The 12168-nt window shown below is 31.1% G+C and overlaps 1 protein-coding gene across 1 annotated transcript; it reads right to left on the bottom strand.

Annotated features, from left to right (window-relative positions):
- Positions 1-592: 592 nt before the first annotated feature.
- LOC137933353 (gamma-soluble NSF attachment protein-like) lies at positions 593-4613 on the bottom strand. Its single transcript, XM_068777283.1, has 8 exons — positions 4492-4613; positions 2921-2988; positions 2422-2576; positions 2192-2347; positions 1998-2068; positions 1623-1770; positions 1156-1404; positions 593-938 (listed from the first exon to the last, which is right to left on the bottom strand). Exons 1-8 carry the CDS (start codon positions 4542-4544, stop codon positions 864-866), a joined length of 975 nt encoding a protein of 324 aa, XP_068633384.1. The 5' UTR covers positions 4545-4613; the 3' UTR covers positions 593-863.
- Between the last annotated feature and the right edge of the window lie 7555 nt (positions 4614-12168).

The raw sequence follows: 12168 nt of genomic DNA, 5'->3' as shown, positions 1-12168 counted from the left end.
GCAAAATAATTACAAGTTTGATATTTTGTAAGTTGAATAATATTAAGAATTTAAGTAGCCTAATAATGACAATGCAATAAGCTGTCAAAGCTTCATAGGCAGTATATTTTATTATTTTAAAAGTTATGATAGCGTGTAACATGCACTATAGGCTAAAAATACATTACTGCTATGATTATTACATAGTGGTGTCAGTGCCTAACCTCTTTACTGTATTTAACCCGCACCATTTTACGCAAACTAACTTTCGTGGATAATAACCCCCAATACTTCAGTATATTAGATATAATGATTTAACAATAAATATATAGAGCTATTCTCTGGCACCAATAAGAATCTTACAATAAGTCTAATATTGTTTAGGTAAGTCAAAGCAGTAGTCATTTAAGTATATTTAAGCTTTCTTATATGATTGTTAAACAATATCTCTGTAATAACAAATGCAACTGAATAATTTTTTGAGATCAAACATATTTGTAATAATAAATCATAATACAAATTTCATTGTAGCAAGTGTTCAATAAATGGATGGTTTTATTGTCATTATGCAGTTTAATATTTTTCATCTATTATTGGAAAAGACTTACTATTATATAATATTTGTTAAATATTTTTCTCAGATAACATTGACTACAAGCCAAGCAATATTAAATAGTGATAAAAATTTTAATCTGCATTTAATAAATATAGTTATGTAAATATATCTCACAATCTACATTTTTGCATAGAAAATAGCAACCAGACATGTAATTTAAAGATTTAAGGAAAACAGTTACTTGTGTGAATTTATGTGTATGCATCGTGCCTACTTATATTTAAAGATTATTACAAACAGCAAGGAAACTATGTGATACTGAGATATTCTAACATAATCCATCTTCATCTTCACTCTTCTTTTCATCATAGGTTGACTCTATTTCTTGGCTATCTTGTTGTGGCTGTAATTGACAAAATATTTATTAAGTGTTATTTAGTACAATATAACAGAAAAGCAAGCAAGAAGCAAAAAACAATAATTCTGTATTGATTTATTTGAAAAGCAGTAAAATGTATAGAAAATACTTATCATTTTCAGTATGTTTTTTTTTTATTTAAAATTATGTAATCTACTGCAAATGTTAGCTTTTATTTTAAGGGCAATATAATTGACAATACCTTCATGTGTACAGCATTGGGGCTAACATATGATGGTGCTGCATTTTCCCTTACAGTGGCTTTTGGTGGTGGGTCTATTCCCTCAGGCAATGGAATAGATGCAGCCAAACGTGCATATTCCACATCCATACTCCGTATAAATGGTGACGCAAGAGCTCGCTTTGCAGAGTCCCTGTCTTCTTCGTCATAAGCTTGTAGCAATTGCTCAATAGTTTGCATTTCTGGTGCTTCACAATTGCAACCCCACTCCTGCACAACAATATTATTTTCATAATATAATAATAGTGGTTGACAAAAATGTCACTCATATCTGGAGATAAAAAAATATTCTATGGAAACTATACTATTACAACAAATGTATTTCAAATAGAAAAAAAAATGAAATGGTGGCAATGAAGTATTGCTTTTATTGAAATAAGAATGCATCTATTTTTACTAATGTATTTCATTCTTAATTGAAAGCAGACCTTATAAGCTTTCTCAGCAGCAACAGGATCTCCTCTTGCTAATTGCACCAGAACAATTGCAACTGTAAGACGTCCCACTGCTCCAATGTTACCAGCTTCCTGATGAAAACCGATTTCTCGTCGTAAGCTGTCCACTGCTTCATCATATCTTAAATACACAATTTATTCTTATTATATTTATTCAGTGCAAATAATATAATAATTATCATTCAAGAAAATAATTAAAATATGAGAAAATATGGAGACAACTTTTTTATCTTATATATATATTATCTCCATATTTTATTAAAGCATATGAGTAAAAGAATAAACTTAAACTACCACAAACTTAAACAAACTAAAACTTAAAACTTAATAAGAAAGATTGTATCATACCTACGCAACTTCACTAATATTCGTGAAGATTTGCTAATATATTCAGAACCTTGATGTTGACTGCTTTCAGTCTGAAATGTATTTCATAAATTCAAACAAAAGAATATATTGAAACTGAAACAAGTTGTAATAAATAATATTTCACACTACATTTTGTAACATTATTGGTAAATATAAAAAATGTATATTTTTACCGAAGATACTTCAGCAGCTTGTTGATACAATTTCACTGCATTTTCAGGGGAGTTCTCTTCTATTATTTTAGCCGCTTTATCCAATACGCTAGCACCTGAGTCACCAGAACCATGTTGTTGATAAAGACTGCTGGAATCGCATGCTAAAGTGTATATCTAAAATTATTTTTAATGTAAGTAACAATTCATAAAATTGGGTAAATGATAAAGTTACTGGTTAAGAATTGTACCTCATCAGAAGAGGATGTTTCTTTACTAACAATAATAGCATTTTCTAGAGCTTTTCCTGCATGAAAAAATGAATGATTCTTCTTATACATTTCTGATGCTTTTATATAGCAATCCTTTGAGCTTTTCAAATCGCGTGCAATACGGTAGCATTGTGCTGAAAAAGATCATAAGAAATTTTATTATTTTTTAATCGTTTGATAAAATTTTAGTGTTAATATTAAAACATGTTGACTAAAATGTGTATGTGTGCTTATTAAACATCCTCGAAAATCTATGGGATATAGGAAAAAATACAAATAGGTGTTGCTTTTCATGTCTCTATTTTAAATCTATTGTCTATATTTTAAATTTTACTTTTAATAAATAGATAATCTATACTACAGTTCATTGTAAATAATCTTTGAAAAATTCTTTGGTTATAAATTTTTTTTACTGAAACAAAATTTTACAAATAAAAATATCATCTTAAAGTTTAGACTTAGTCCATGTCTTATTTACCTGCCTGGTTGTATTCATCTGCTGCTGAATCATAGTCTGGTTTCCAGCGTAACAGTGATGTCTTCAAACTAAGAATAACAATAATAATAAAAATCAGTTAAAAATCAAACATTTCATAAACTACATGCACAAAATAATGAAAACCAATTTCAGAAGCAATGCACAGGTTCATTAATAAAAATAAAAAAATTCAGAGCAATAAACAACATGTTAACTGAAAAAATGACCACTGCATATGAGCTTGCATGTAAAATATAAACACATTGTAAATGCACTAAGCTTGTGAAGTTTATAATTAAAATTAGATATGTAAGAATGTAAATTAGAGTTGGCCATATTTTAGGGCTTAAGGCAGTATTTTCCAACCTTTTACGTGCCATGCCTCCTTCCCAACACACCTTAGCCTTTACAAAATTCTTTATAATAAATTCTTCTTTATATTGAATTTTTTTTTTATATCAAAGAGAAATGGTTAAATTTATGTTGATTCCACTCTCAAATTTTTTCAATTTCCCTTTAAGCCCCAGTTGGAAAATGCTGGCTTAAAGTATCTTCATATCTTATATTTAGAATATGGTGTTTCAGCCAATTATAAAATTTCACACATTACACTGATCATCTAATGATATAATAGTATATATGATTTCACACTCTTATAATAAAATAGGTTTGTGGTCTCATTATTGTAGATATCAAAGCATCAAAAATATTAATGTTTTTATATAAATATAAAGATAAGAAAGTTGCATTGCCTATGTAACTATATACTATACAATTTAGAAATACCACAAAAGAAAAATTTATAGATTAAAAAAAGAATAACATATATGCAAAGCCATAACAGGTAGAATAAAGTTCATTTTATTATGAAAAATTTTAAATGAAAGTATTAAGTTTCATAATAATTTAACAAGTTCACAACTTTGAAAATGAAAATCATCATTTTAAGAAAAAAGGAGAAAAAATTCCAAAAGTAATGACTAACCTAAACATAATGCTTTGCAGACACACATGGGAGTTAATAGCAAAAAGATTAATGGCATCATGGAAAGTATGGACTCTTAAGTATAAAAAAAACTTTTCAAAATTTCTTTTACAATTGTCTTGCAGAGAGTAGAGTAGACTAAAGATGATTAGGGAATAGCTTTTAAAAGCCTTATAATAAAATATATGCTTAAAATTAAGTAAATTTACAGAAACACTAAAAAGAATTAGAATACAATAGACATATTCGCAGTAGCTAAATGATAGACAGCAGTTAACATTAAATTTTCGTAACATTTCAATTATACAAAAACTGCTAATTTAGGCCCAAGCTTAAGAGAAAAATAAAAAGAAAAACAATCACTTTTAAAAAATGTCCTGTTTAATAAAGTTTTTTTTTCGTTTATGTTGCAATGTTTTACTAGTAATTTTATCGCCACATATTTAAGTAATCGGAAAGTAAATATGTAGGAATGTTAGTTACATTTAAGAAAAAACTTATGCGTTGAGAAAAAGTAATGAAATAGAAATTTAATAAATAGTGCAATAAAATTATATATTAACATTAATTGAGACTAATTACTCACAATTTTTCGGCTGCTTTACAATGTTCGTGTGCCTCATTTAATTTAGCCGACATTTTTCTTTTTATCACACACCTAACTCGGTAATGCAGAAATTCATCAAAAGCAAAAAATCAATAGCATTCAACAAGACGTTTAAAGGAACGTCATCAATGTCATTCTTTGGCACAGGTAAGAAAATAATTCGCAGTAATTAACAACAGCTTAAAATTACATTATAAAATAGGATAGCTTTAATTTCTAAAACAATGTTGTTTGAAAATTGTAATATTATTATTGTAGTATTATTTTAAACAGCTTAGTAAAATTTTCTTTTTACCTACCGCATTATTAAACTTAATTAAAAAAGATTATAATAGTGCAAAGTAGATACATTCGTAGTAATGCCAAAAAGCTATTGAACGAAAATGATTTGTTTGTTTGTTATTTATAGCCCACAAAAAAATAATAAAATTTTCTCCACTGACAATAATTAATTTTTAACAATCAAGCGTTTTTACAACGCTGTCATGTCAACAAATAGATTTTAAATTAGGGTGTTTCAAATTATAAAACATTAAAAGGCTTATCCGAATAAATGACAACGCCTCTATTTGATTTTTTAAAACCATATCAACATAGCATATTGAAATATTTATTTAATTTAAATTAGTCCACCTTCTCTGTAAAAATCTATTTAAAGGGGTTTTCAATAATATTCTTTGTTGTGTACAAAGTAAATATATAAAAGATGTCATACTAATAAATTAAATAAACTTGGTTTAAAGACTTTACATAGAATGAGCATTATTATCTCAATACATAAACGGATATCAATCCGATGTATTTTCGTCTTTTAAGAAAGTAAAAATATTAATGAATATAATCTTTATTCAATCCGACAAATTATCAAACCAACAACCTTTAAAATAGCTTTTTCATTATTGAAATAGTTAAAGCCGTTTCCCAAAAAAAATATAATCAAGAAACTAAATTTTAAATAGTATATTGAAGTTATGTATGCAATTTCATAACTTTCTACACTTCTATCAACTCAAAGTTATTGATCGTAAAATAAACATATGTAGTATTTTTAACCGCCTTGACAAAACAGTTGTTCCATTGTGAAAGCAGTTGCGATGTCTATCTTATACATATATGAGGCCAAATAATAATAATAACATTTTCACGTGAGACTGTACGCACACCCCTGATCCCCCGCCGCTTTCTCGCACAGCACAAGAGATACGGGGGGAGTTTGTAAAGAAAACTGAAGTAACTGGTCCCTTATTTTACAATCGGTATTTATAACGAAACGTGTTTGTTATAGAATAGACTTTACAAATACTGATTAAAGATATAATTTTTTTAAAGTATTACATTGATATATTGTCTTAAATAATATGCTCCTATGTGAGCTTTGTCTGTTAACATTATTTGCAAAGATAAAATAATACATATTATGAGGTCCTAGGATTTTTATAAGTGTTTTAAAAGTAACGTTTAATCTTTTTTACAAAAAGTTATGCCATTTCGCTACGAAGAGCTTTGTCACATAATGAATATTAATAATTTATACAGATTAGTATTAATCATAATTCTCTTCTTTCTGTTGAAGTCGACGCTGATAGCCTTGCGGGCTGTTATAGCTTCGTCGAAATGAGTTTGTAGAAATAAAGTGTAAAACATAATTTTAATTTAGATTAAGCTCATTTCTTATTTATTTTGTTACAAATTAAATGAGCGACTGTAGCGAAATTTGATATCATTTATTACATATTTTAAGAATGAAATCATACCGAAGATTTGTTGATCAAAGGTACATTGGAAAATTCCTAATAATAAACATACGGCAGAAGTACTGACGGTTATAACAGACATATTAATGCTGTAATTATTTGTAGTTAAATGTCTTTTAGTTTATGTATTTTTTAGGCTCCCCTCTTTCAATTCTCTGCTATTTAAACCTGTCTGTAAGGCCGCTTACCTACGCTTGCCTAACTTTAACAAATCGTCCCAAATTCGAACACATGGATGTGTTCTGTGTAAGTTTGCGCGCGCTTACAATCTTTTGTAACAAATCAAAGGGAATTTGCTTCTTTAGAATATGTTACGCATTTGTAAATGTGTAGATGGCAATGGCTTTAGTCAAAGTAAAATGAAGCCAAAGTTTGTTGAGATTGGGAGTTAGTGGCCAGTTGCAAGCGAGTGGACGCAGAATAAAAATAAAGTTACAATACTCATAGTGTGACATTGAAATAATTCAAAGAATTAAGGTAATATCTATATATCCTTTTCACAGGTTAAAGCTGTAACAAAGATAAGAAGCGTCCAATACCAAATATTCAAATTTGGAAAAGGAAGGATATTCGTTGAACAAGTTCAGTGATAGGATGAGTACCCTGGCTTAAGAAGCTAACGAACACTAGCCATTTAAAATATAATTTTATTAAAATCTAGGAATAAAATTGATTATTGATAATAGTAGGAACTGATCCCATTACAGGTAATGCTAATTCAAGTGTAGTATGTCATGCTTCGGTTCGTAGATATATTTACACAGTGTAATATTCCCCACAGCTAAGCAAGTTCAGACCGTGTGAAAAATTGTATCTGAAGGCGCAACTGGAATATAGTGTAAAAACAAAAACCTAACAAGTAATTTAATTTATTAACAGTATTATAATTATTTTAAATTTATATTGCTTTAACACGTTGAGCGCCAGACTAAAAACCATGTTTAGTTCAGTGGGCCGCGACGGACACCATGTGACTGCCATCATGTCGGGTCCAAGAGGCCGCGTCGGACACCATGTGTCCGCATGCCCTCGATCACTTCAGAAGCCTCTAGGGAGCCGACGGACAGTGTTTCGACTGTTTTACCAAGGCATGTGACCCGCGCGGCCCTGCTGAAAAATAATTGGTAAATCGCTATTTCCGTAAGTCGCCCATTATTTTTAAGGGTTTTACTGACAATATTTGCAAAAAAACACCTTGGCGATTTTTTGACGATTTTCGATTTAATGGTGTGGCCCCAGGGGACAGTATGCTGTCGGGCACATGGTGTCCGCCATGGCGTTCAACGTGTTAAATAATAATTGTGGATAAAAAAGTTGTATTATACATACCTTTGATATGATTTATTCATACCTATTCAAAAATCAATAACATATTAAAATTTGTATCGAAAACTATAATTTAAGCATTACAATTACTGAAGATAACATACTAAGTCTGGTCTTAAAGATTATTTCTATTTATATATTTTTTTTTTATATTTTTAAATAACTCAGAGTGACGTTCACAAAAATTTTACAAAATCTACTTTTTATAATGTTTACAAAACAATTAATAAACACAATGCCGGCGAAACTGTAATTTGAATTGTTTACTTTTATTTTTAGATTGTAAATTTTACATAGAAACCGTTGAAATTCAACTTATACATACATTCTTATCAAATTCACGTTCCCGCGAATATTTGTCTATATGCGGATAAAAACTATTAATCCTTACAATGAGTGATGTGGGGTGTTGATGAAAGATATCTTTGTAGGCTTTTAGAAAGATGTTGATAGATTTATTATTTCATTAATATCAGAATTGAAAGACAAAACAGGCTTTTATCTAAACTATAAATGAAAATGTCTACTTAAAACCAAACCAAATCTAAACACAATATTTTTGAACACATTTAATGTTTTAAAAGTACTATTTTTAAAACAGTTTATTGTTTGTTATTTACGATTGTATTGTCATATATATAGTTTATACATACCACTGATTAACTTACAGATATCAAGGTTAACTTCTATAATACAATACGGATTATAGAGTTAAGTCCTTCGTAACCTCTATTTATTACTCAAACAATTATAAAACTGTTCAATAAGTCTCCCCTAGCGTAGCCCGAAATGTTAGACCCTTTACTACATAACACTAGTCCGAATTTGATTTTGAAAATTGTTTAAGTAGGTAGGTACTTCTATGAAAAATAAAGAATTCAGTATGCAAAATATTTAGTACAAAAATTTATATATATTTTCCCGGATTATTTATTTTATGTGATATAAGTTATATGTACAAATGTATTTTCCATAATTATTTATATACATTAATGATTATAAATTATGTATTTATTAATTATCAGAACAGTAACGTCTGGTATTAGTTTGGAAAAAACAAATTTTGTAATGAATAGGATCAAGAAACAACCAGGTTATGTAGAATATAACCAAATTTATTAATTTTTAAGTAAAATAAAACATATATTTTTAGATTAATTTCTATAAGGCAGTATAAATTAATTTTAGATATTACTCGTAATAAATTACAATCATAAGTAAATAAAGCCAAATTTTTTACCAAAAGTTAACTTGGTGAGCTTTTTAAGGATATTACTTAATAGATACGAGCCTACTGAATAGAACGAAATATAAAATGTAGCTCACACAGATAAAAACACTATAAAGTATAAAGAATTTGAATTGTTTACAGTTGTAAAAAACATTATTACAAATATTTAAAGATTTAGATCTTTTTAATCGACCCTTATATATTATATGTTAATTTTCTAGTAAGATTTATTAAACATGCACGTATAAAGTAAATATGAACACCAAAATTTTGCTTATGCGTACCCATTTCACTCACGCTTCACTAGTACTTGGTTATTTATTTTTTTACACATTGTATAACCAGTACTTAATGCCTTCTCTCTACCAGACAACCTAGACAAAAAACTTTACAGGTACTAAATTAGATCATAACGCAGAAAATACAATTTTGAATATAATTAAATTCAGTATAAACTTTTTAGTGAAATGATTGTTTGTTTGTTAATTTCTTTATTAAATCATTATTTTATATTAACATTAACATCTAAGGCAAATGCAAACATAAAATCGAACCAACCCAATAACAACACAAAACTACAATTGGCAGTATTATCACATTCCGCGATTTCTTACAGACAACCCTTGGGTGGAATGGAAGAGATTTGCTATCTAATAGAGGGGAGACGTCTGATAGGCAAAAATAAATATTATATAGTATTTAAAGGACAACGATATGCGTATTAATGTAATATTTAATAATAATGTTCCATACATTTGATAAAAATATGGTACATTTGAATATAGACACGATTTAAAAATGTTACAGACAGGGAAAGGCAGTGACAAAAAATGCCTACAGGCTTATTAAAAGTCAAAGGAGACTTGACCCTTCTAATCCGCATAAGTAACACATTGCACAGACAAGCAGTATGTACAATAAACGACCTGCTGAGAAACTGTATGGTATGTTTGGGTATTAGAGAATTTCAGATGTTCTTAGTAACAAAAAATGTGCCAAAAAATGTTCAAATAAGGAGGTGAAGTAGGAGAAAATTATATGCAACAAAGCAAAGTAAGGATACCATTATTACGGCGAATGTATAAAGGAAGCCTCTTTAGTTTTAATTTTAATTCTGTGACTTAATCATACTTGTATATACGTCTAAATACGAATGGCAAAAAATCTTCTTAAGTCATCTCTCCAATGGTTTTAAAAGGACTTCAATGAGACCTAACCAGCTGATTTTTTAATTACATTTGTTTTGAATAATAATGGTTATATATTATTACGTCGTTACTGTAATGATTAAATTAATAATGAATGATACTGTAATAATGTAATGTATTGATTATTGAAATGACGTAGTGAACTTTTTAATTTATTTAAGTACTCATCAATCGATAAGCCATGTGGATGTTATTTTCAATATATTACTACAATAACTATATGCAAAATTAATACTATTTTTAAATTTATTTACATATAGTTTCTTTTTGATAATTTTAGTTACGGTGACTTGGAGGGCCCAGGTGTGACTCGTGAGAAATCTCACCCCTGTCTAGGCATTAAGCAGGCGGAGGGCTATTCGCAATGCCGTATAGGTGACTTGTTCCCACGGTATATGCGAGGCGGAGTGGTAACAGGCCCTTTTCAACGTCAACAAAAGAGTATGTGTAGGAAGTACAGTTATTACTCAAGTAAGTGATGGTTTTTTTATTATGAATTTATACTTTGATTTTAATATTTATTCTGTTTCACTTTTATAAAGGCGTATGAAATAAATTTATATAACATCATTTTAATATCAAAATCTATAACAATTAACGTACACACAATCACATGAATAAATATATAAAGATAAAATAGATATATAATTTATAAACTTATATAAACATGACTACTTCAACAAGAAAACTTTTGCATAAATCAATAAATTTTAAATATTTTATGTATTTTAAGCTGCCGTTAAAATAGAACACGAACATTGTCTCTAAAGCTGCCACGTGACGGCGCTTTTCGTATCAAAACTGACGGTCAGTTCCAAAGCATCACACAGCTTGGATAGTAAAAGAACTTTCAAAAGTCTTCTTCTATATTGTAGAGAAGTCCTGAGTGCCAAGTAATTTGACGACCTAAGTGTTTTAGAATGAAAATTGATTTCAATTCTACACCTTGCGGTCGCTAAAATAGCTATCGACAAGACGTCGCAAATTCACGGGGCAGCGAGTCTCTGCCAGTCTGCACCTTAGAGCAAGCCACCAGGCGTTATCGAAGGCTCCCTCTGTATCCAATAACAAAAGCACTACAATCTCCTTCTCCTTCAAGCGAGTTTGCAGGTGCTGGGTCAGGTTATATAGGGAGTCCTCGTTACACCTTTGCGGCATAAAGCCGTATTGATGACAGCTGATATAAGGTGCAGTGTACCACCAGATTCTTTTACCATGATCTTTTCGAACATTTTTCCCATAACGGGCAAAAGTCCGATTGGCCTTTAAGTCTTCGGGTGCATATAGCCTCCTAGTCGGGCTTCCGGAGTGCCTCGACAACCGCTTTCTTCCACCTCGTGGGGAAGAGGGAAAGCGCGAGAAATCGGTTTGTAATTGCCTAAAATAGGACGGGTTTCACGTCGATCGCCGCCCGGTAGATGTCCGCGGTGAGCACGTGGCGCACGCATCTGGCGCAGATGCCTTCTTGGCATTTGAGGTTGACGCGGACGATCTAATTTCCACAATCGTAAACGGTGAGTCATGATTTTCATCGTGACTCTCCTCATTGATTTCATCGGATTTTACTCTTACAGTACTATGGTCCGCATTGTCCTCCCCGGGGCTGTCCTCCGGGAAGAATACATCCGCCAGCAACCTGGCTGATCCCTCTACGTCCAGTACTCTACTTGACTGAACGAAGGCGAGATCTTCTCGCATCGTCTCCGTGCGGCGGATCACACGATAGATCCCGTCCCACAGACTCGGCCATCTCCCATAGACTCGTGATCTTGCTACTCGCAAAAGCTTTTCCAGCTCTGAATCTGAGCCGCTTTCGCCTCGAAGCGGTAGGCCTCCTTCGCCTCGAAGTAATGACGCACGACCAGCTCCCTCCGGGCTGGCTTCGAGTACCTGATGAATCTCTTCTTCCTCACGACATCAGCTTTGACGAGAGTGAGTCGTTCTTTCCACAGGGCCTTCCTCCCCTTGGAGACCGCTAGCAGGACCAACTCGCAGGCTTCCCCCACGGTATCCACATACCGACCGACACTTCTGTCCAACGCCTCCTCTTTGGTGATTTCGTTCACCTCGGTAGACATTAGAACGCGATCGGTCAGCAGCCGGGCGAGAGTTCGTGTGGTCAGCCTGCCGTCCGTAC

Source organism: Battus philenor, unplaced genomic scaffold (assembly GCF_028537555.1).
Source record: "Battus philenor isolate CCGP_79_NKW_IND1 unplaced genomic scaffold, ilBatPhil1.0.hap1 SCAF_1, whole genome shotgun sequence".
Classification (NCBI taxonomy): Eukaryota; Metazoa; Arthropoda; class Insecta; order Lepidoptera; family Papilionidae; genus Battus; species Battus philenor.
Note: the sequence above shows the minus strand (reverse complement) of the source record. Positions and strands in the feature narration are given on the sequence as shown.

Coding starts and splice junctions, on each gene's coding strand:
- LOC137933353 (XM_068777283.1), bottom strand. CDS start 4,544: ATGTCGGCTAAATTAAATGAGGCACACGAACATTGTAAAGCAGCCGAA. Junction 1,771..1,997: donor ATATTAGTGAAGTTGCGTAG/GTATGATACAAT, acceptor TGTGTATTTAAG/ATATGATGAAGCAGTGGACA. Junction 1,405..1,622: donor CTGCTGAGAAAGCTTATAAG/GTCTGCTTTCAA, acceptor ATTGTTGTGCAG/GAGTGGGGTTGCAATTGTGA.